The sequence below is a fragment of the Laccaria bicolor genome, genomic scaffold, assembly GCF_000143565.1.
Source record: "Laccaria bicolor S238N-H82 LACBIscaffold_11 genomic scaffold, whole genome shotgun sequence".
In the NCBI taxonomy this organism is placed as follows: Eukaryota; Fungi; Basidiomycota; class Agaricomycetes; order Agaricales; family Hydnangiaceae; genus Laccaria; species Laccaria bicolor.
This window is the reverse complement of record NW_001889882.1, coordinates 411,312-431,328: the sequence shown is the minus strand read 5'-3', so window position 1 is coordinate 431,328 and position 20,017 is coordinate 411,312. Positions and strand designations below refer to the sequence as shown.

Here is a 20,017-nt window from a genome sequence, read left to right as displayed (position 1 = left end):
CCATAACGCTAGTCACACTAGCAGCAATGACAGTGGTTTTGCCCGTCCCAGGAGGTCCGTGAATGAGAGCGACGCGGTCCTTATGCTTGCGTGACAGAACTAAATTCACGGCCCTTTCTTGAGAAACGTTTAGGGTGCGTTCAGAAGGAAAGTACAAAGTGAGGGGCGCCAAAGACGGGACTAAGGGCCAGGATATCTTTTCTGAAGGCAGCCAAATGCGCTGGACAAATGGATGAGACATGATATCGTCGGTTCCTTGCAAAATCCGCAAAAGGATGTTGCTACGCAAGGTCTCGCAGGTCGTTGGTGCCTCTTTACCAACCGTATATATGGAGACAATAGAGCCTTTCATAGGCGCATTAACGCTGACGGTTGATGTTCTGCCTTGGGTTCCATTGGTCTGCCCCCGAATATTCGAGACATTTCCGTTTTCTCTCGTTTTTATCTTTAGATACTGTGGCACCCCATTTTTAATACGCAACGAGTCGTAGATCTGGGCAAGCGTACCTGATGAGTTGCAGTCCTCCTCAGCTTGCTCTTGAAGCGGACCGAAACGACACTGAGTTCGCCTTTCCTGATTATGACCTCCTTGCTAACATCATTCTTCACAACGTCAGGCTTCAATGCGACAAGGCGGCTTGCGTCGCGGTTGGTTTTAGAAATTACTTGAAGGTGCTATGATCTCGATGAAAAAATGCCTACAACGTGCATGTTCCTACACACCTTTTTAGGGAACAAGCCGGTATTGATTCTTGGAATCTGAAAAACGTCTTCTATCATCGATGGCAGTGTAGCTGCTCTACATGCGGCCCATGCCTGGAGTGCGGTCGATGTGCTGGGGGTCTTCATCGATTCATTATCGCGGAATAGGCGTATAACATTGGTTTTGTTCAACACCATAATACCACCAAGGGACGCCATAAGGGACTCCAGGGCGTTACGATCGTCATTGGACACAGACAACAGGTCCACTGCTGAGTTCAATCGAATTCCAGCATCGAGAAATAGAGCTCCAACAAGCCTATCCATTCTGAATGCATACGTTGAGGTGCCGGGGCGACACAGAATCTTGTCACGCAAAGGATTCTGACTTGTGGATGGGGAGCTTGGTTTTTTGGGGTTTCTTGTTCGCGAGGATGGCTTTAGCGCACAAATCTTCACGATTATAACCTCCGATAACGAAGCTATGGCGAGGGTGTGTAAGACGCCTTTGGAACCGTATGCTGGCGCCAAGCCAACAGGACCACCGTTGGCACTACGAATAAAATCCTCGATTGTAGATGAGGAAATGCGGCTTTCCTGGATTTCAGTCACACGTATAGGCGGGTGAGCCTCCTTGTAGATTTCTTGCTCGATCGTGGAGGTTTTACTGCCTCCAGCCATGATTTAGGGAATGTAGTGAGAGATAGCGCCGAGAATGGGACGCGTTTAAATAACCCATGCTGAAATGCGGCATCGTCGTGCCGTCGAAAGGCTTTCCTGCGGATCAGCTGGAGAAGTTGGTCTCTACAACCACGACCTTCCCGCGTTCATTTGAATCTTGAGCGTCAATGAGTGTTGGAGGAGCACATACCAATTCAGATATTCCAAGGGCTATCATTTCAGCCGCGCACCAAAATTGAGGGTCCAACAAGTGTCAGTGACTTTACGGTGGGTAGAGATTTCTCTCAAATCAAAATTGTAGGCGAGAATTGGTATCAGGTTGAACGTTGAGCGTCAAAAAGCGTGGGAACACATAATTCGATCGCTCTTCCGCATATTATGTCAGAGGACAACTCAGCCTCTTCCTCGCTCTCGACTTCCATGGCCACTCCAGTCATTATCGGTGTCAGCGTTGTAGCGGCGGCAATCTTAGGGCGGTCAATGATGCGACGTGGCATTCTGGGTGGTAAGGCTGCAGCGGACCAGTGGGTTAAGGGAGGGTTCAAAGCCAAGATGGACCGCAAGGAGGCCATCGAGATTCTGGGACTCAAGTGCGTGGCTTGAGCATATTTTTTAATAACTTGCCCTCATGTTTTTAATTAGGGACGGACCTCTACTGCGCAACAAACTAAAGGATGCCCACCGACATATTATGCTTGCCAACCACCCAGATCGTGGAGGGTCGCCATACCTCGCAAGTAAAATCAACGAGGCAAAGGATCTCCTGGATAAAACAGAGGGACGTGGTCGCTGACACCCATTAACATGTCCGTATGATGACGATGTATTTTTCAATTGCCCACCGATTGACTTGTCGTCTCGTAGCGTTCTTGTATCATTACCATACTGGCTATCACACTTATAATGATAATACTCACTCAACTCTTCTTTCGGAGAAGCCAAGGGCACTCGATACGCCTCACCAGTGCTCGCTCGGTCACTCTGGAATTGGAGAAATTATTCTGCTGACTAAGCATTTTTCTCCTGCCCACGTCCAGTATGAGTGATTTACAGCCCTCAAAGCTCGGAACCAAGGAACAGTACGTCTCGTCAGTCGTCCAAGCGTTCGCACCTTCCAATCGGCGTCGCTGGTAGTTGGGACAGTGTTTACGAAGAAGAGCTCGCGAATTTCGAGGAGATCGGAGATGAAGGTGAAATCTGGCATGTTAACCGATCGTCATACAGAAGGACAACAGGACTAAGAAAACTTGTAGGTTTGGCACAGAGAGTGTAGAAAAGATGGTCGAATGGGCCCTTGAACATGTTCCTTCTTCGTCCAATGCCTCAATCCTCGAAGTGGGTAGTGGAAATGGAACGCTGTTGTTCGGCCTCCTCGATGCTGGCTACGACCCTACTACGCTCTCGGGTATAGACTACAGCCGAGGCGCGGTTTCCCTGGCGAAGGAAATCGCCAACAAAAGGCGAGGAGACGCCTCAATCATCTCGTTCAGCGAATGCGATTTTCTGAAGGATGAACCTAAAGTTTTGGAATCCACACAAGGAGAGGGCGAACCTGGTGTTTGGGACGTCTTGATGGACAAAGGCACCTACGACGCCATTGCTTTAAGTCAAAAAGACGAGAATGGGAAGTCTCCCGTAGAAAAATATCCAGGACGGGTGACGAGGTTGTTGAAGCCAGGAGGGTACTTCTTGATAACTTGTAAGCGGCTTTTCTTGAGGTTTCAATTGACGCTGATAATATCCTATTTCCAGCATGCAACTTCACAGAGGACGAGTTAAAGGCCAGCTTTGCGACAGAAGAGACGAACCTTCTATACCAGTGGGTGTACATTTTTCTGAGTGGTTGATACGCTTACTCAACTCGCTCCCTATAGCTCACGGATACAACATAAAACTTATACGTACGGCGGCAAAAGCGGCAGTATTTGCTCGAGTGTAGCTTTCCGAAAACGTCTTCCATAACAGAATGATATCTTTTGTGAAAAGTACTCATTGAGTGAGAATACCGTTCATCTTGGACTGTAAGGTTTCCCTTGCCAACGCAACCGCCCATCCCAGAAATTTACTCAACCCGTCCTCTTTCATTGAGAGATCTCGAAAGGCCTCTGTCATGAAATACACTAAGCCCGTCGCCAGATTTTCAATCCGCGCCGCTTTGATGAATATCTCCTCGACGACACTTCGGTTTCGGGTAAGAACCACCTCATCAAAGTTGGAAACAACGAGCGGCGCCGATTTTTGACTAGCGATGAACAATTGAATCAACAGTTCCTTGAGGAATTCGCGTGTTTGCGGTTTCACTTGTGTGAAGTCGACCGGCTGAGACGAGGTCAGATTCATCGGAGCATGGGGAGAGAACAACCGACCTTCAAGATGGCAAGTGTAACACAATCCTTTGCGATCCACCATGCATAGGCTCGAGCTACGTTCCTCAGGCGGGCTTTCGATATGCTCTTGAGATCAAAACCCTCGTCTTCCTTGGTATTTTTGATCACTTCAGCACCACCGACAGATGTTTCGCCCAATTCTCGAAGAAAGTCCCACAAGCAGAACTGTATCGTGATCTTGTAAGAGTGCGACGAACGACACAATTGTTGGCAAACGAGGCTGTAGTAAGGGTTGTATGATTTCTCCTACACAGGCTTGAGGAGCTGGACTTGATTAAGCCTGAATAACGTACCTGTCCACAGCAGTGAAGAACTACACGAACGATCTCTCGTTGTTGGACATCGGTCAGATTCAGTTGACTCAGTCTCTCGCAAGCGTCGACGTAATCCTGATATTTCAATGATAGATCAATCACTGAAGAGTGAAGCACCAGATGACCTACGTCGCTGCTCATAAGGACAACAAAGATACTCCTCCGGATGTCGGAGTTCATCCCTTGCGAGCGAGCAAGTTTGAGCAGCTCGCTTTCCTGATTTTCCTCCTTTCTTGCGGTCCCAGGAGCTCCGGCTGCGTTCATTTGCCTGTCTACCAAGGGGTCACCGCCCCATGCAGCGCCAACAAGCCACCATTTTCCCTTGCTTTCCGCGCAGTGGAGGTCCTCGAGGGTAACCCTCAAAGGCTCGTGTGCAAGCACTGCTTTCTCGCCTGAGTAAAAATGCTGACATTCTCACGCAGAACACACCTTGTCGGTTCTTTCCAAGACCGGAGAGAAACTTCTTCATCCGATCCACGGCTGCGCCACCTTGGTTCTGCGTTAAATTCCTCTTCAATTTGTTGTTCTTCAGGTTTGTTAACGTCTCGATCATGAACCGAGTGCGAGAGCTACAGAGGACATCAGGCTCCCTCAACCAACGATTCATGAGAGAGACGCACCTAAGACCATCACTCGTTCCAGAGACCTTGTTTTGCACAATTTGAATGATGTCCTTCAAGGCAGATGGATCATCCTGTCTAAGTTGTTGCCCGGAATCTTCATAGGTGAGGTAGGTGGATAGAAAAGGGTCAAATTAGTAGCTACTTACTCCGAACGACCTTTAGCAGAAGCTCGATGTTAAACTCCGACAAGGTATCGTTCAGCAAAGACTTGATGATATCGAAAACAAGCACGCAGGAGACCACCTGTAGGTTGTAGAGCTCGGAAATCAAGACGATTAAGTTCGAACATTCTTTTCCTTGCGTGTCGACCTCTTGTTCTGAGATTGTGGATTCTGTGCTCTTCGGTAGTGCAGCATAGTGCCGCTCGTAGGAAGTCACTGCAGTTTGCACAAAGTGGGCAGCTATAATGTGCGTAAGAACATATGACATCGAGATCTATGATGATGCACACCAAACTCGACTCCGATCAGTTTATGCAAACTGGACACGAGAGCAGTGTAGAGAACGACGTAAGAGTCGAGATGGGATGAATGGGACGAAATTCCATCGATAATCAAAGTGGTCAAAGTCGAAGTGACGTCTTGACGAAGCCACGTAAGTTGAATTGTTCCGACGGAGAGAGATAGGAAGACACACCATTCCTCCTTTGGCTTCTGAAAACTCCTTCAAGACTCTCAACAATGGCTCCAATATTTTGTTCTGACATTCTGTTTCTTATGAATAATCTCGAGGGTGGCTGGTATAGATGCTCTTACCGATTAAGAAGACCTTTGAGCTGTCTCGTAAGCTTGATCATAGCCTCTGAACCTTCGTCGTTCCCTTTCCTTAAATGGGGGGGTACATACGCTTTTTAATATTGAGTGGTTGGACAAAGTGGAGACGCCAACGAATTTACCTGTAGCTGGTTTCGGATTGATCTCAATCTCCGCAACCAGTCCCGCTGGTGGCTCCTCATCCCCTTCTGAGTCTTCAATACCATTCCATTCCTCGTCAGGATAGTCACCGTCTTCGGTAGAGTCACTGTCATTAGATTCGCTCGACACATCGGGTGCGTCTCCTTCAGCATCATCTGGTTTTGCCTACGACAATCGTTATTCCAGTTTAGTTAACAGAGTAACCAGACACACCTTGGACATTGACGCAGTAAACCCGTCAGCCCAATTCAATAAGTCTAAGGGAAGATTAGCATGAACAAGACAAAGTGAGAGTATTGTTGTTCATACCATCTAGACCATCGTCATCCGCAATCTTTTTCTTTTTCCCGCTTTTTGAATACCCCAACTGCGATTCCAGATAGGAAATATACGCGTCTTCCCCGTCGTCGACCCGACTCGTTGCCGCTGGGTGAGAACTCCGTTCTGCAACATGTATGACCTTGGACTTGGTGAGTTTTTTGGTCTTGATGACCGGAGCGGCAGGTTTGTGTGCTACAAGAGACTCATTCCCCTTGGTAGATGGAGTTTCGCTTGAGAAGGCCGCTACTCGAGGCTCCGCCGAGGATGCCTGGCGAGGTTTCTTGCGTTGGGGTGATTCATGGTGTTCCTCCTCAGCTAATCGTTTCTTGTTATTGACAGAAAAATAAGCAGCCTTCTTCTGTTTCCTAGCTTCACGCTCTTGCTTACGTGCATCCTTTCGAGGCACATGAGATCGAGATCGTCCACCCGCGACCGAAGACCTGCTATTGCTATTCCCTGATCAGAAAATGAGATTTATTGAGCTAAGGAGTCCAAAATCATGGCATACCAGAAGATTCCCCGAGCTCTTGAAGAATGCTTTGAGGCAGGCGCGTCGTCGAAGTCTTCTTCCTAATCGCCATTATGATATGGTGGGTCCGAGCGAAGGGAAGAGTTGGCTTTCACAACTACATACAACAAAACTTTATCAGTGGTCGAACAGAGAAAACTCGCACAACATACACTAATGGACAACCTCATTGGCTGGGGATAATTGTATCGTTCGCCGTTCCCGTTTCGCGCTTTTAGCAGCTTTTGAGTTGATGGTGGTTTTTTTAGATTCGAGTAACCGACGTCACGTGGCACTACACATTGGTTCAGAAAAACTAGTTTTCTACACAGATAAAAGCAATAAAACGACGACAGCAAAACTCGTCTCAATACATTTCCTTGGGTTCGTAAGTAAATCGTAACGCTCGTTCAAAGCAATCATTGTCCAGTTGTCGTCTAATCGAAATGGATTGGCTCAACTTTAATTGGCGAAGGCAACGCTGGCGCGCCTGAGTGTCGTTTCGTTGGTGTACCAGGTGGGCGTGCGGGGGTGTTTCGACCCGATCGTAGTTCTGGGTTCTTCGAAAGTCCGGACGGTGGCATGCCGATGAGCCGCGAGACGGTATATGGAAGCTCATATCCCGCACGGCAGGCATATGAGATATATCTCGCTAGTTCAAGGTGCAGGGTTGGGTAGTACGTCGTCGAAGCTTTTCGTGAAATCTGTCAAGGATAATTAATGGGTGACGTTGACAGGATAGACTTGCTAATGAACTTACCAGAATGATACGCTCCAGGCCAGAAAGGAAGAGGTCAGAGTGGAAACGATGGGCCGAATGGTCGTGGTCCTTGAGCATGTTGAGATCAGCGACGCATTTGGCAATTGAATTTATGAGCCTCAGGTGAGTGGTCTATGATTAATGCCCAATCAGTTAAGGAGAGACGGCCGTGGAATGATGCCCGTACAAAGTAGCCCATGGCTTCAAATTCTACTCCGCCCGTCATACCACCTGGTGCTCTTGGCTTCTCGACCCTTCCTTCGTCGGTCTCAGCTAAAATCCAGATGGTGTTCGTCGGGTGACAAAAGACCCAGAAGTAGTCCCGGCAGAGGTCCGAGAGTTCTTGCAAGTATGTCTTATAAATCCTAGGTTGGTGAAGTGATTCGATAAACGCGTGGGGAGAGATAGGAACTCCTGGACGTTCAGAGGGAGGTGGGGCAGGCGTGAGGAGAAGAGCACGGATAAGAGAAAAGAATGATTTGTGGGGTGGGGGAAGACTGATGAGGTTAGAGGTAACGAGGGAACTTTCGCTTTCCCAAGCCTCTCGATGGGGACGAGAGCGGCCGGACAGCAAGGCACCACCTTTTGTGCCAGTAGATGGAAGGGACGAGGGTGGGTAGAGCTCAAATAAGATTAAAAGGAGATCGGCGATGAGTTGTCTGGTAGCAACTTCGCCAGGTTTCTTGTCAGAGTATAAAAGTGACACGAGTTGAACGAACGGAGTGGGGCATGAGCTGCGCAAAGCAAAGCACCCAATTGAAGATGTGGACAACGCTTTGAAGCATCGCAGAAGTTCGTGTAGGATTTGATCATCGTGTTGTTCTTCCCTAAAGCGTCATTGAGTACGAGAACCAAAATGTTACGTTAACAATTTACCGCCATTCAACCTCGAGGATCTCGTTAAGCCGTGTGAGCAAAGCCGAGTATCCACCGAGTTTCAGAAATTCTTGTGACCAACTGGGTGGAAGTGATCAGAATATCCCTAGCGACGTGCGTAGTCGGAATTTTACCTGGCTGACTCGTTCCTCAAAAGCAACCTTAGCTTCTTGATGTCTTCAACATCCAGCTCCGTGCTAGATTGGCTCTGAAGAATGCTACAGAACTTGGTGGGAGAAAGGTTCTTGAGGGCTGGGGCCTTATCCTTTGCATGTCTACCACCGGCACTAACGTCCACGGTCGACGTCGATGATGGAAGGTGAACCTGACTCTTAGAAAACAACCGAGGGGCATCGAAAGAAAGGCCACGGGTGTGACTGCTTCCTTGCCGACTTATCCCCGTTCCGCCAGTATACGGAGAGTGCAGGGCGGAGACGTAGGTTCCCGCGAACCCGGCTGTGTGAGGGGGTTCAAGATAGTCTATGGGAGCGACAAAATGTTGGGGTGAATTGAATGACTCTATGCTGTGCGCCCGTCGCAAGCCCCTCGTATGAGGTGTAGTAGGGGGTGGAGACGGTTCTGGCGCAGGAGCAATAGCCATGGTTTGGGAAGATTTGAGCATAGCTGCTTTTACTGTTGAGTCCATCCCAACTAGCTTGGGCCGTAGTGTCACAGGAATCTGGAGATCATCCTGAACATGTCATTAACGACTGAGCATGCTGTGATCAATATGAGTCTCACCAGAAGTTTATCAAACGCCTGGTTTGTTTCTGGGACCTCCGACGGTATATCTTTCGATTTCTTCGCGTCCCCCCGTTTCTTCTTACTGATCCCAGCACCCACCTTTCCAACTTTTGTGGCTGGGATCTGGGGTTGCTGCAGACCAGATGTCGGCTGGTTTTCTTTGCCTGCCGGAACATCTACGGCAAGACTTGTTAGAAAAGTAAAGTCTGAAGAAACGACTCTCTTCGAAGGGAGGATGCCTTTGAACATGACGATGTGAAGAAGTTGAACTGTCCAAATTGGGCCATGGTTCAAATCTTGCAACGCGTTCGAGCTTCAGGTCACGTGACCGTTATGAATGCATCGTCACAGGTCACTGTCACCGTCGTCACGCCATCCAAGAAAGGAGGTCCCTTTGTCGTGGACTTGATATAAAGTGACCAACTCACCCAACAGGTTCTCTTCCGTTTTACTTGCTCGCTGTTCTATCCGCCGTTCAATTCGCAACTTCTGGTGTCGCCTTCCCCATGGTTATTGGTCGACTCCTGTTCTCCGCCGTTCCTCATGGCCGCCTGGTATATGAACAATAACGTCGAATATACCCCGTCTCCAGGTTCTTACACCTCGATATCACTTGCATAATAATAATCCAATCGACACCGTCGTTGCTTGCATTCATGATGTGATTGTCGCCCTTGGCAATGTCGATACGGGGCAATCTCTCACGCCGCGTCCGTATATGGACGGTGCTTTTTGTTCTCCACCTCTGCCGTGACACATGCTGCAAAGCCAATAAATCACCCCGCCTTCCCCATCAAGCCGTCACTATTGTGCTATCACGGCGCCATTGCATATTCTTGACTTCAAGCGGCTCTGGGCTCTCATGCATCATGCTGGACACCCGCGTTTATTGTTTTATGTCCGACCCGGGTTTTTTTTAATCCAAATCGGTGACAGTGCACAGAACAATTGCAGCGAACCCCTCGATGGGCTTCCCGCGAGCCGCGTCTTCCGGTTGGGAACGTATAAAATCAGAGGACAAAGCGTTTGGATTTTCAAGCCAGTAAAGCCCTCTGCTTGATTTCATCCGCCTTTTTTGCAAGCCTCGCACATCTTCCCAAAGACATGGACTCATTCACCACTTACTTCTCGCTCGCGGCTAAGGCTGAGGACATCTCATCACAAGCACCCGTCGACGAGGAATCCGGCGGCTCAGGCAACAATGCCTACTGCGTCATCGCATGAGACGCTTTTCATCTCTCATCCAGCATTGACGACTACATCTGTACACTAGAACATCGTGAGTCTCCTTCTGCTGCTCCTTTCTTCTCTGATACTCATCGACTATCCCCTCTAGAGCATGCATTTTTTTATGAGAATCTTGCGACACCTTGACCATCCGACTTCACGGTCATCTCACTTCGCGTGGCCATCATCCAACAAACCATTTCCACCACTCAGCACCACATTCCCACCTTTCAATATACCGTCCTCCTTCATTAATGACGACAATACCATTACCATTCAACCGCACCATTATCATCATTTGACACCGGCATCCACATTCATCGGGACTCTTTTTTTCTTTCTGCTGCAGTGCTTCCTTTCACTTTTAGAGGGACACCAAATTCGTAGACAACTTACTTTTGACTTCGTTCTATTACATACTTGTGTTTTGTGAAGGAGTTAGACAGAGACAATGAAATGCACATTTCGAAAACATATCATAAATATTCGTTGGAGTCTGAGCGTCGCAACGCGTATAGCACTGGACTCCAGCGACAATCGATCCGCCCAAAAGTTGCTTTGTTACAGAAGTTAAAAATACAAAAAGACATGTATTCGATTCCCAAGCCAAACCATATTGGCCTTCGCTTGGTGTAACGCGCCAGCCCTCAAGCCGAGCTATACTCAGCCTTGATATCGTCAGCGAGTTTCTCCGCAATAGCATAGCAAGCTCCAGCCTTTCCGAAATAAATAAATAAATCAACACCAACCCCAATCCACGAAAAAAAGTCACAAACCGTATGACCCGAAACAATGAACGGAAAAATCGACGCATCGCACACTCTCAGTCCCACCACACCATAAACCCTCAACCCCGCATCAACCACATCCCCCTTCTCCGGATCCGGTCCCATACGACACGTCGTCGTAGGGTGATACACTGTCTCCACGCGCTCCCGAATGACAGCTTCCAATTCCACGTCGGATTTAAGGTGTAGCTCGTGGTCGAGGTCGGCCCTGGTGAATTCGTGGTCGAGGAGTGCAGCGAGGGGTTGCGTTTGTGCGATTTGGAGGCAGAGCCGGACGCCGCGGATGAGTTTTTTTATGTCTTCTTCTGTGGATATGTAGCTGGTGGGAAAGGAGGCGGTAAGTAGGGTGGAGGAAGGAAGGAAGGGGGAGAAGTGGTGAACTTGCTTTGGGTTGACGCTTGGTAGTTCCCATGGATTTGAAGATTTGAGAAGTACGGCACCGGTGCTTGTTGGTCTAAGAAAAAGGACATAAGAGCTTCTACGCTTACAGACACTTGACGGACACCGTACCTCAGCAAGTAGACATGAAGCGCGAATGTATGGACATCGAAGAAGACACGACCGTGCTCCTACAAGTAACGCCCATAAGAATCTCACGCATGGATGCTGAACAAAGGAATGACCCACTTTGTATGCAAAAGCTGTAGAGAAAAGTTCTAGATCGGGGCTATCCTTCGCTGATGTACTATCCAGGAGTTTCTCGGGGAAGTACCGAGTAGGAAAGACATCAGGATCATCTGAGCGGATGAAAGCAGCCGATTCGCCAAACTATAACACAACAACAAAAATTAATCTCAAGTAATCTCAAAAGAAGAAGGAAACTGCATACATTCATCGCCAATGGTCCCCCAATTCCTAGAATATGATACTGCACGATCGCAGATGTCAATTTCACGACGTCCCAAAAAGATTTCGGTCTCAAGTACTTGGCAGAGTTATTGAGTTTGTCTTTAAAGTACATATCCACGACGGGGTGGTCGACGAGATTCTGGCCGACACCTGGAAGATCTCTGATGACTTGGATGCCACGCCTCTCGAGTTGGGCAGCTGGACCAATGCCAGAGATTAAGAGGATCTAGCGGCTGATTGTCATGTGGGCTCGAGAGATAACCAAGGCAAGAGAGACGAACATGGGGAGAGTGGATAGCACCACCACTAATTAGATTTAAATGAGGACGGAGTTATTTCGGTGAGAAAAACGCAGACTCACGAAAGGATCACCTCCTTCTCGGCTCTGGCTTGATACCTGGGCCTTGCATCTGAGTTGGCAAATTCGACACCTACAGCACGAGGTACGCCAGCTTCAGACGTTTCAAAAAGCACGCGGGTGACTGTAGCGTTGACGGCAACCGTCAAGTTCTTCCGTGCGAGGACTTCAGGTGTCAGGTACGCTGTCTCACTTGAGACTCGTCGATACTTCTTGTCCACGTATGTCACTATCTTCGAGGTTAATTTAAGTATCAATTGTTTGTTAGAATTCCACCTACTGATCTAGAAAAGTTCAGGACAAAAGTCCAAAATTAGAAGATGAATAACGTACCCGGCTAGCACCCAGAGTCCCATTTGGGCCATTGAAGTCGGGTGTGAAAGGAATGTTGACTCCGACACAAGCCTTGACGAATGCTTTGGACGCGTTTGTAACGGTATTGAAATATCCCACATTTACTGGGCCAGAGCTACCCCTGACTGTTGCATCGACCAGAGGGTAGTCTGGATGTGGGTTGTATTTCTCAAACTTGGTAAAGTACCTGTGGCAAATTAGCCGTTTCAACAGACTTGATTATATGCGTTGCTTACCGAGAGAAGTTGCTCCAGGCCCATGACTTGTCACCAGCGTAGGATGCCCACTGGTCAAAGTCCCCAGGGGCACCATATTGAGCCCTAATTCAACGTATCAGCGGCGTAAGATATAGTGAAGCGGAGCAATCACATCTGGGCATTGATGGAGGAACAACCCCCTAGCATCTTGGCTGCAATATCCAAGGATTAGCTCCTAAGTGCTTGGGGCAATAGTGGGGCTTACCTCTGGGCCAAAATTTCTCCTTCCCATTTGCTGCTGCCTGAGGCTCGGTTCGGAAAGGGTAGACATGTTTAGTGAAGAAGAGTCCTCCGTAGCCGATTGGGGTTCGGCTGTCACTAAGAGCGCGGCCACTGGATAGATGAAATTTCACGTTCAGTAGAAGAGGAGCAATAGAAACGCGACATACCTTCCTCCAGCTTCAAGCAGTAATACACGGATGTTTGGATCTTCGGAAAGACGGGAAGCCAGTGCACATCCCGAAGTACCTGCGATAGACTACAATTAGGGGTTCTATCGTCCAAGTTGCAAGGCATACCTCCGCCAACGATGATGATATCATACTCCCACTTTTCATCCCTCGCAGTCGTATTCAAACCGACGCGTCTACCCACCTGTTCGAGGTTGGATATGTAACGGGGTTTCGGTCGCTTGAAGACGAGACGAATCAGGAGGGCAAGCGCAGCTCCAGAAACGAGGGATCGCGGAGTGAGATGACCGCGTTCGAAGGCGATACGGATTATTTGGAGGAAGTCTTGAATAACATTAGCCATGACTGCGCGTGATAGGTTATTTGGCTATGTGCCATCATGTGTGTATATTCACATGCACATCAGAAAGAGTTGTGAACGGAAGTGTGTTTGTGTGGCTGTGTCCGCACAACGTCATGCGCACTGTCCTCTCCCGTATACAGCGACTCCATCGGCAATCCTAACCATACCTTCTCTCTTCACTACATCTCCCGTCCTGGCGCTGCCTGAATCACATACAGCGTCTCCACAATCACCTATTCTTTCTCCGTCTCCTCAGAAACACACCCTCGGAGCAAAGCTTTCCGCCTTGTTCTCTTTAAAGCGTCCCGTGCGCAGGCATACAGCGCCAACACACTCCGGACTAACAAGACAAGCAGTCGAGTCCCTCGCGGGAGGTGTTGGCATGGTAGAGGATCCGGACCCAACTTCGAACAATAACCAACCCAAACCCATTCACACAGCACCCTTAAACTCCACCCCGCCAACGACTCCACCAACCACCAACGACCCTCTCGTCCCCCTCTCAGACACGATGATTTCAGAATCACATCCCCCATACACACGTTCACGTCCAGATCCGAATCCACCGACTAAAGCAAGCCTCAAGGCGTGGTGGAACCATTTTACTTTTGCCCAGAAGGAGAAGGCGAAAAGGGAGGGCAAGGCCCTTTCTGCCTATCGAAGTGCGTTTTTCGCGTTTTTCACGTTTGGTTTTCACCCCCGCTGACCTGCTGCCCTCTGCCGTACTACTCAGGTCCAGACAACGCCCCACATCCCGTTTTTGGGAAACCCTTGAAGGAAAGCTTAAGCCACGCCAGCGTGCAGATCTCCACCGCAAACTCAAATGGAGAGTTGTACGTTTGGGGTTACATCCCCGTCGTGGTGGCCAAATGGTGCGCCCGTGTTTTTCCCTTTTTCTACATTTGAGCTAATCGATATCGTGTCAAAGTGGGTTGTATCTCAAAGAGAATGGTAGCTTATAGTTACTTCCTCGCGCCTGCTTTTCTGACGTCTATACATAGCTACGGAAGTTCCGGGCACGTTTCGCGTCAACGGGTCAAGTCGAAGAATGCGCGATCTTCAAGCTTCGTTTGAGACTCCCCCACGTGTTGCGTCTTGATCCACTCTCATCGTTTATCATCCACTGACCTTTTGTCCTTCAGTATGGCAAAAACCTCGATTGGAAACAAGAACATTACACGACTCACGATGTGGCGAGCGTCTTTCGAAGATACCTCACGCAAATGCCCGTAGGTTTCCTTCATTTGTCTTGTCCCCGTTTCGCAATGAATATGGTCTTTTCAGGAACCTGTAATACCCCATGATATGTACCATCATGTTCGTTTCTTTTCTTTCGTGAACGCCCCAATATATTAACGCATTGGGTATAGTTTCGAGACGCGCTAGGTAATTCAACTTTTGTGTCTCTTCCTTGTATTGTCTAACATGTTTTCTTTGTTAAGCAAAAGAACCATTTAATCAAGAAGAGGTGATCTCTACATACAAGTCGCTCATTCGCAAGATGCCAAGAGCAAACCAATATCTCCTTCTCTATGTCCTCGACCTACTATCTGTGTTTGCAAGGAAGAGCGAGAAGAATCTTATGACGGCTACCAGTTCGTCCATTCACCCCCATGATATAAAATCGTACCGTCTGATGCGCCTTTCTACTCACAGATCTAGCAGTCATCTTCCGTCCCGGCCTGATCTCGCATCCAAATCACGAGCTGTCGCCACAAGAACATGCACTCAGCCAACGCGTGTTAGAATTCCTCATTGCCCAACAAGACTGGTTTATGTTAGACATACCACCGCCACCTAATAGTACAGTTAGAAGGGAAGGACCATTGGGACGTAGGGATACCGGCCAAAGTCAAAGTGGGCCAAGTACGCAACCATCTCATGGGCAGCAGGTCGGGGGTAGCTCGTCATCGTTAGGACATCGGCAGACTGCTGAGAGTTCTGCACCAGCTGGCTATGTCCGGTCGGACACAACACCAACGACCGGCGTTGGCGGAATGATGCCCAGATCGGTTATGGAGGAACCTTGGACAGGAGGCAGTGGGGCATCAGATGTCGATGATATCATGGTGATTCCAAGTTCGGACGAGGAGTATTCGCATGTTGGCGGGGGAGGATGGAAGTTGGTGCCGAGAGCTCTTGCTGGCGATAAAGAAAGGATCAAGGCGATGAGGAGACGGACGACGACAGACAAGCATGGTGCGCTTTCTCTTGGTTTTAAGTCTAATGTTCAAGGCGCTGATGGGTTGATGACAGATGATCCGCCAGATCGGATGGCGTTCGGCGCTCTGGCAGAGGGTGATATGGACGACTCGCCGTCATTGGAGAGTTCTACGGTGCCAGAGCATGGTCATGGTGGTGGCGTTGGTCCCTTAAGTGTTACCAGAAGTCGGACGTTACCATCTCGAAGGAAGGGCGGTGGGGAAGGCGAAGAGAAGGAACAGAAGGAAAAGGAAAAGGCGCGCGTGTTGAAAAAACAGCGGAGAGTGTCAGCGGCTTTGGGAGGTCAGGGGCAACAGGGCAATTGGACTTCGTAAAGGTGCCTAGTCGTCAGCCGTTCGTCGTGCGTCCGCTTTTTTGTTTGCTTTTGGGATGGACTGTACAGCGTTTTTTCTGCTTGGACGAAGAGACGATTTTCTGTCCGTGTATATGTTTTTTTTAAGACTTTCTCTTTTTTTTTTTTTACGCCCACCCTTGTTGTTTTAACCGTATAATATACCGCTAATTGCCAGTGATCTATTTTTAGAGATGATAAAAATAGCTTACGCAGCAAAAAGGCGAAACGACACCTGGAAGCGGGCGTTGTTTCCGACACATTTGACCTGCATTTGTAACTGTATCCGTTCCCTTCCTTTTGCACCCTTACCTTCCCCCCTTCCCCTTCTACAATGCCAGCCTACAGAGACGATCCGGCCGCCCAGGACAGCTACTACGACACCGTTCCCGTGAGTGTGCTCTATAAATACACATATCACTTGACATTGATGATGGAACCGGTTTGTATAAACAGCTAGCACATGGCCCCACAGGACATCTCCACAACAACGACATTCCTCTTCTTTCAACCCCTCCCTCAGCCTCAGCAGGCGCATTTCAAGCATATCGCCCGACCGCTACAGACTCGACTGTCGACTTTGGAGACCGTCACAATATGAGTGCGAACAACCAAGGGTATCATGATTCCAGTCCGGAACTGGATCCTGAAGGGAGGAAGTATGGGTTCTCGAATACGGGGACTGCTACTGTTGGAAGCGGCGGCGCGCTGTGGACCGCTGATGCTGCGAGGCGCACGAAAAGATCTAAGATGATGGTTCGTCTCGCTTACTATGAGACTTTCTCAGTGATTCAATGTTGACGCCGGGTTGAAAAGATGATTGGCGGTGGTCTCGCGTTGATTGGGGTCATCATTATCGTTGTGGTCGTGGGCGTTGTGGTGTCCAAGAATAACAGCAAAAACTCCAAGACCTTGTCGACCTCGGGTGGCAGCGGCAGCAGCGGTGGTTCAGGCTCGTCAAATTCGAATTCGTCGGTGACGCAGACAAACCCGAATGATCCTAGTACGTTTGTGAAGAACCCAAAGTTGCATCAGTCGTTTTGGGGAATGGCATATACCCCTGCTGGATCGCAATTACCGGATTGTGGAAACTCTCTTTGTAAGTTTTATGTCTGTGGGTTTAGAGCGGAAAGTTGATATTTTTGCGTTGTTTAGCGGAGGTGATAACGGATATCCAGGTGTTTACTTTTTCATGATCTCTACCTTGAAGAGCTTTCTTACCGGTTACGATGTAGCTCTTGTCGCAATTGACCCCTGTGAGTCGAATGGTGCTAGCCCGTAACTTCAACTGACAGGTACTCAGCGCATTCGCCTTTATGGAGCTGATTGTAACCAATCGGCGCTCGTCGTACGTTTTCTTACCTCTACATCACTTTCTATACTAAAGACCAATCGTTGCAGCTTGAAGCAATCAAGCAAACCAAAGTGAACATGTCTGTTTATCTAGGAAACTACCCCGTCGCAACGGACAATGGCACCGCATACGAGCGTCAACGCGATCTCATTCAGTCCGCGATCCAGACCTACGGAACGCAACATATCGCAGGCGTCACTGTCGGTAACGAGTTCATGCTCAAGTGTGTTTCCGTCTTCATCTCCCAGAACTCGAAGCTCAACAACTGAAATTTTATATAGTTGGGTGACTGGTAACGGTGTGAACGATCCCAACAGCGCTGTGGGGAACCAGGGTGCAGCGATTCTTATCCCGTTTATCAACGACACGAGGAGCATGCTTGCGGCCATGAACTTGGGCAGCATGCCGGTTGGTACGGCGGACGCTGGTAGCTATTTCAACAATGAGGTATTGCAGGTTGTGGATTACGGGGTTCGTCTTGCAAATCTCCGATGTCTCGCCGACGCTTGGCTGACTTTATGATGCATTTAGATGGCAAATGTGCATCCGTGGTTTGGGAATGTCAGCATAGATGATGCCGCGGGCTGGACGTCAGACTTTTTCCAGCAGAATGATGTAGCCCAGGCCCAAGCGCTCTCTAACAAGCCAAAGATGTACATCGCTGAAACAGGTGAGTTCCTCTTCCTTTCTTCTTCTTGATCATTCGTTCATGTACGTCTCTTTCGCGCACTAGGATGGCCAACGGTATGTCTTGTTAAGTAACTGTTGACGAATAGTAATTGACGGTGCGGCATTTAGAAATCCTCCAATGCTGCGGCTGCATCAGATGGACCTTCCCTCGCATCAGAGGCCAATCTTCAAGTACCAGCCTTGTCTTCACGCATGACAGTAGCTCGCGGCTGACTTTTTCGCTTAGATCTTCCTTGATACCTTTGTGTGCCAAGCCAATAGCAATGGAACTGGATATTTCTACTTTGAGGTGCGTCGCTCTATTTCCGTGGGTAAATGAAATTGTTGTTGACGACACGTTGAACAATAAATAGTTCTATGATGAGACATGGAAGGTTCGTCAAACTCTTTCCCACCTCGATATCGCATTATGCTGACGTTGATCTTTACAAAAGGATGTAACCTTTGGTGGTGTTGAGGTGCGTTGCCCGTTGATTGACTCATTCCCCACCGTTCTAATTCCGCTTCATTTTTTTGCAGGGCTGGTGGGGACTATTCACCGCAAAGTAAGTCTCCCTCGTTTCATCTTTCACTTCCAGCTTCTCACCATTTTCATTTAGCCGCACCCTCAAAAACATTGAGATACCCAACTGCCAATCCCCATAAATAAAAACGTGAACACCGCTGCCGATCTTTGAAGTTTACCCCAACGAACTTATCTGTTCAGCACCTCTATTCCGACACTGACAGTTATAACACACTACCCCTCCATTCCTTTATTCTGTTACGATATCACGACAGATTTGGACTTACTTGGATTATTCTATTCGTACTTGGACAAAATATTTCCATGATCGGACCAAGGTAGCTAGCTCGTTAACAACCGCAGGTACAGCCTAACTTCATACACATCCTACCGTTTGGTTCGCTGTATTGTATATACTTACAACTACATACACTCTTTGTCACTGTGGAACCTTTTATGTTTTTGTTTCGCGGCAAAAGAGCGAAGAGTGCTGCGTGTTCGGAGCACTCAGTGAGTGACTATATGTGGCAAACAAAAAAAAAATTGAAAGCCATATTGCATTGACCGGGAGTCGAACCCGGAGCTAGGCCATGGGAAGACCCAATGTTACCGCTACACCATCAATGCTTGTATTTACTGAACGTTCGAAGAACTACAAGGTTTATGCGTATCCTCGTTGCCGAACGTCGCTCGGATTGCTCTTCTGATTGACTCGCCTGCGTGTATACTTGCGCTAACCCTTCACAAGTACTTATACTGATCTGGGGAGATCACAAAAAAAAAAAAGTCACACGTTGTATGTGCTCAAAATTAGGGCCCAACCGGGAATTGAACCCGGGACCACGCACAATCAGAGCTCCTCTAAGAGGAGCGGGATGAATCTCCCGAAGCGCGTATCATACTACTAGACCATTAGGCCAATGGAGGAAATTGACCTTGAAGAGACATGGACATCTTGGACATTTTATTGTGAAAAGGCTCAAAGGCAAAACTTAAAGCTTACAGGTCAAGACTGGAGGATGCAACGCAAGACAGACAACCTGACTAGCTTCTTGCACTGACAGGGATTTGGCAGGCTCGTCTTGCACAATCAGTTGCTTATTTTGAGGATATAACGCGTTACTTTGCCGCTACGTCAGCTCAGGGGCCAGGATGCACCAGCATACACACGTTTGTTGGATGGACATGAGGTCATTCTTGCGAAACCCCGAATGATACAAAGACGACTGAGAAAAGTACAATCGAAAAAACTTCGTCGGATGTGGAATGATCAAAGGGTCTTCATTGGATCGTAGCGAGCGCAATCGACAAAGTAGAATTGAACCCCGGCGCAGTCTGGAGCCGTCCATCTCCTTCTTTTGCCCTCGTGAAAACCTCAAGCTTGTTAAAGCCACTGTGTTAGAATCACTTCAATATCCATGGGCACATAGAGACAGTCGCGTAGACGCACCTTTCTTACACCTTCCGTCAGCAAGGCCGCGATAGAGTCCAGTGTGAT

General features: G+C 48.5%; 8 protein-coding genes across 8 annotated transcripts; 5 read left to right on the top strand and 3 right to left on the bottom strand.

The window, feature by feature from the left end:
* Positions 1–1,866: 1,866 nt before the first annotated feature.
* On the top strand, positions 1,867–2,176 carry LACBIDRAFT_319893 (uncharacterized protein; the record flags this gene model as incomplete). Its single annotated transcript, XM_001880821.1, has 2 exons — positions 1,867–1,973; positions 2,026–2,176. The coding sequence occupies 2 exons, from the start codon at positions 1,867–1,869 to the stop codon at positions 2,174–2,176; spliced, it is 258 nt and encodes an 85-aa protein (XP_001880856.1).
* Positions 2,177–2,418: 242 nt separating this feature from the next.
* LACBIDRAFT_249707 (uncharacterized protein) lies at positions 2,419–3,345 on the top strand (the record flags this gene model as incomplete). The annotated part of the gene is made up of 5 exons (XM_001880820.1): positions 2,419–2,462; positions 2,518–2,598; positions 2,637–3,082; positions 3,136–3,202; positions 3,258–3,345. Coding segments are annotated over 5 exons (726 nt in total), but the record flags the coding sequence as incomplete, so codon positions are not given.
* Positions 3,346–3,372: 27 nt separating this feature from the next.
* LACBIDRAFT_297002 (uncharacterized protein) lies at positions 3,373–6,523 on the bottom strand (the record flags this gene model as incomplete). The annotated part of the gene is made up of 14 exons (XM_001880589.1): positions 3,373–3,702; positions 3,750–4,016; positions 4,064–4,159; positions 4,214–4,464; positions 4,514–4,653; positions 4,705–4,801; positions 4,854–5,108; positions 5,159–5,287; positions 5,344–5,414; positions 5,463–5,553; positions 5,603–5,786; positions 5,835–5,878; positions 5,931–6,398; positions 6,451–6,523. The coding sequence occupies 14 exons, from the start codon at positions 6,521–6,523 to the stop codon at positions 3,373–3,375; spliced, it is 2,496 nt and encodes an 831-aa protein (XP_001880624.1).
* A 364-nt stretch (positions 6,524–6,887) lies between these two features.
* On the bottom strand, positions 6,888–9,079 carry LACBIDRAFT_297001 (uncharacterized protein; the record flags this gene model as incomplete). Its single annotated transcript, XM_001880588.1, has 6 exons — positions 6,888–7,154; positions 7,211–7,342; positions 7,398–8,037; positions 8,087–8,167; positions 8,221–8,777; positions 8,828–9,079. The coding sequence occupies 6 exons, from the start codon at positions 9,077–9,079 to the stop codon at positions 6,888–6,890; spliced, it is 1,929 nt and encodes a 642-aa protein (XP_001880623.1).
* An 801-nt stretch (positions 9,080–9,880) lies between these two features.
* On the top strand, positions 9,881–10,529 carry LACBIDRAFT_297000 (uncharacterized protein). The gene is made up of 3 exons (XM_001880819.1): positions 9,881–10,048; positions 10,104–10,109; positions 10,167–10,529. The coding sequence occupies exons 1-3, from the start codon at positions 9,935–9,937 to the stop codon at positions 10,488–10,490; spliced, it is 444 nt and encodes a 147-aa protein (XP_001880854.1). The 5' UTR covers positions 9,881–9,934; the 3' UTR covers positions 10,491–10,529.
* A 175-nt stretch (positions 10,530–10,704) lies between these two features.
* LACBIDRAFT_296999 (uncharacterized protein) lies at positions 10,705–13,416 on the bottom strand (the record flags this gene model as incomplete). The annotated part of the gene is made up of 15 exons (XM_001880587.1): positions 10,705–10,773; positions 10,834–11,164; positions 11,231–11,299; positions 11,356–11,414; positions 11,473–11,613; positions 11,675–11,920; positions 11,976–12,000; positions 12,056–12,281; positions 12,333–12,336; positions 12,386–12,593; positions 12,643–12,726; positions 12,776–12,815; positions 12,869–12,996; positions 13,053–13,131; positions 13,182–13,416. The coding sequence occupies 15 exons, from the start codon at positions 13,414–13,416 to the stop codon at positions 10,705–10,707; spliced, it is 1,944 nt and encodes a 647-aa protein (XP_001880622.1).
* A 382-nt stretch (positions 13,417–13,798) lies between these two features.
* LACBIDRAFT_399441 (rho GTPase-activating protein) lies at positions 13,799–15,953 on the top strand (the record flags this gene model as incomplete). Its single annotated transcript, XM_001880818.1, has 10 exons — positions 13,799–14,078; positions 14,150–14,288; positions 14,345–14,367; positions 14,418–14,503; positions 14,559–14,645; positions 14,701–14,733; positions 14,787–14,802; positions 14,859–15,011; positions 15,073–15,615; positions 15,673–15,953. 10 exons carry the CDS (start codon positions 13,799–13,801, stop codon positions 15,951–15,953), a joined length of 1,641 nt encoding a protein of 546 aa, XP_001880853.1.
* Positions 15,954–16,567: 614 nt separating this feature from the next.
* Positions 16,568–18,659, top strand: LACBIDRAFT_296997 (glycoside hydrolase family 17 protein; the record flags this gene model as incomplete). Its single annotated transcript, XM_001880817.1, has 15 exons — positions 16,568–16,726; positions 16,787–17,069; positions 17,126–17,148; positions 17,206–17,226; positions 17,274–17,318; positions 17,372–17,547; positions 17,606–17,795; positions 17,856–17,994; positions 18,058–18,068; positions 18,123–18,185; positions 18,241–18,303; positions 18,368–18,388; positions 18,449–18,472; positions 18,534–18,559; positions 18,614–18,659. The coding sequence occupies 15 exons, from the start codon at positions 16,568–16,570 to the stop codon at positions 18,657–18,659; spliced, it is 1,290 nt and encodes a 429-aa protein (XP_001880852.1).
* Between the last annotated feature and the right edge of the window lie 1,358 nt (positions 18,660–20,017).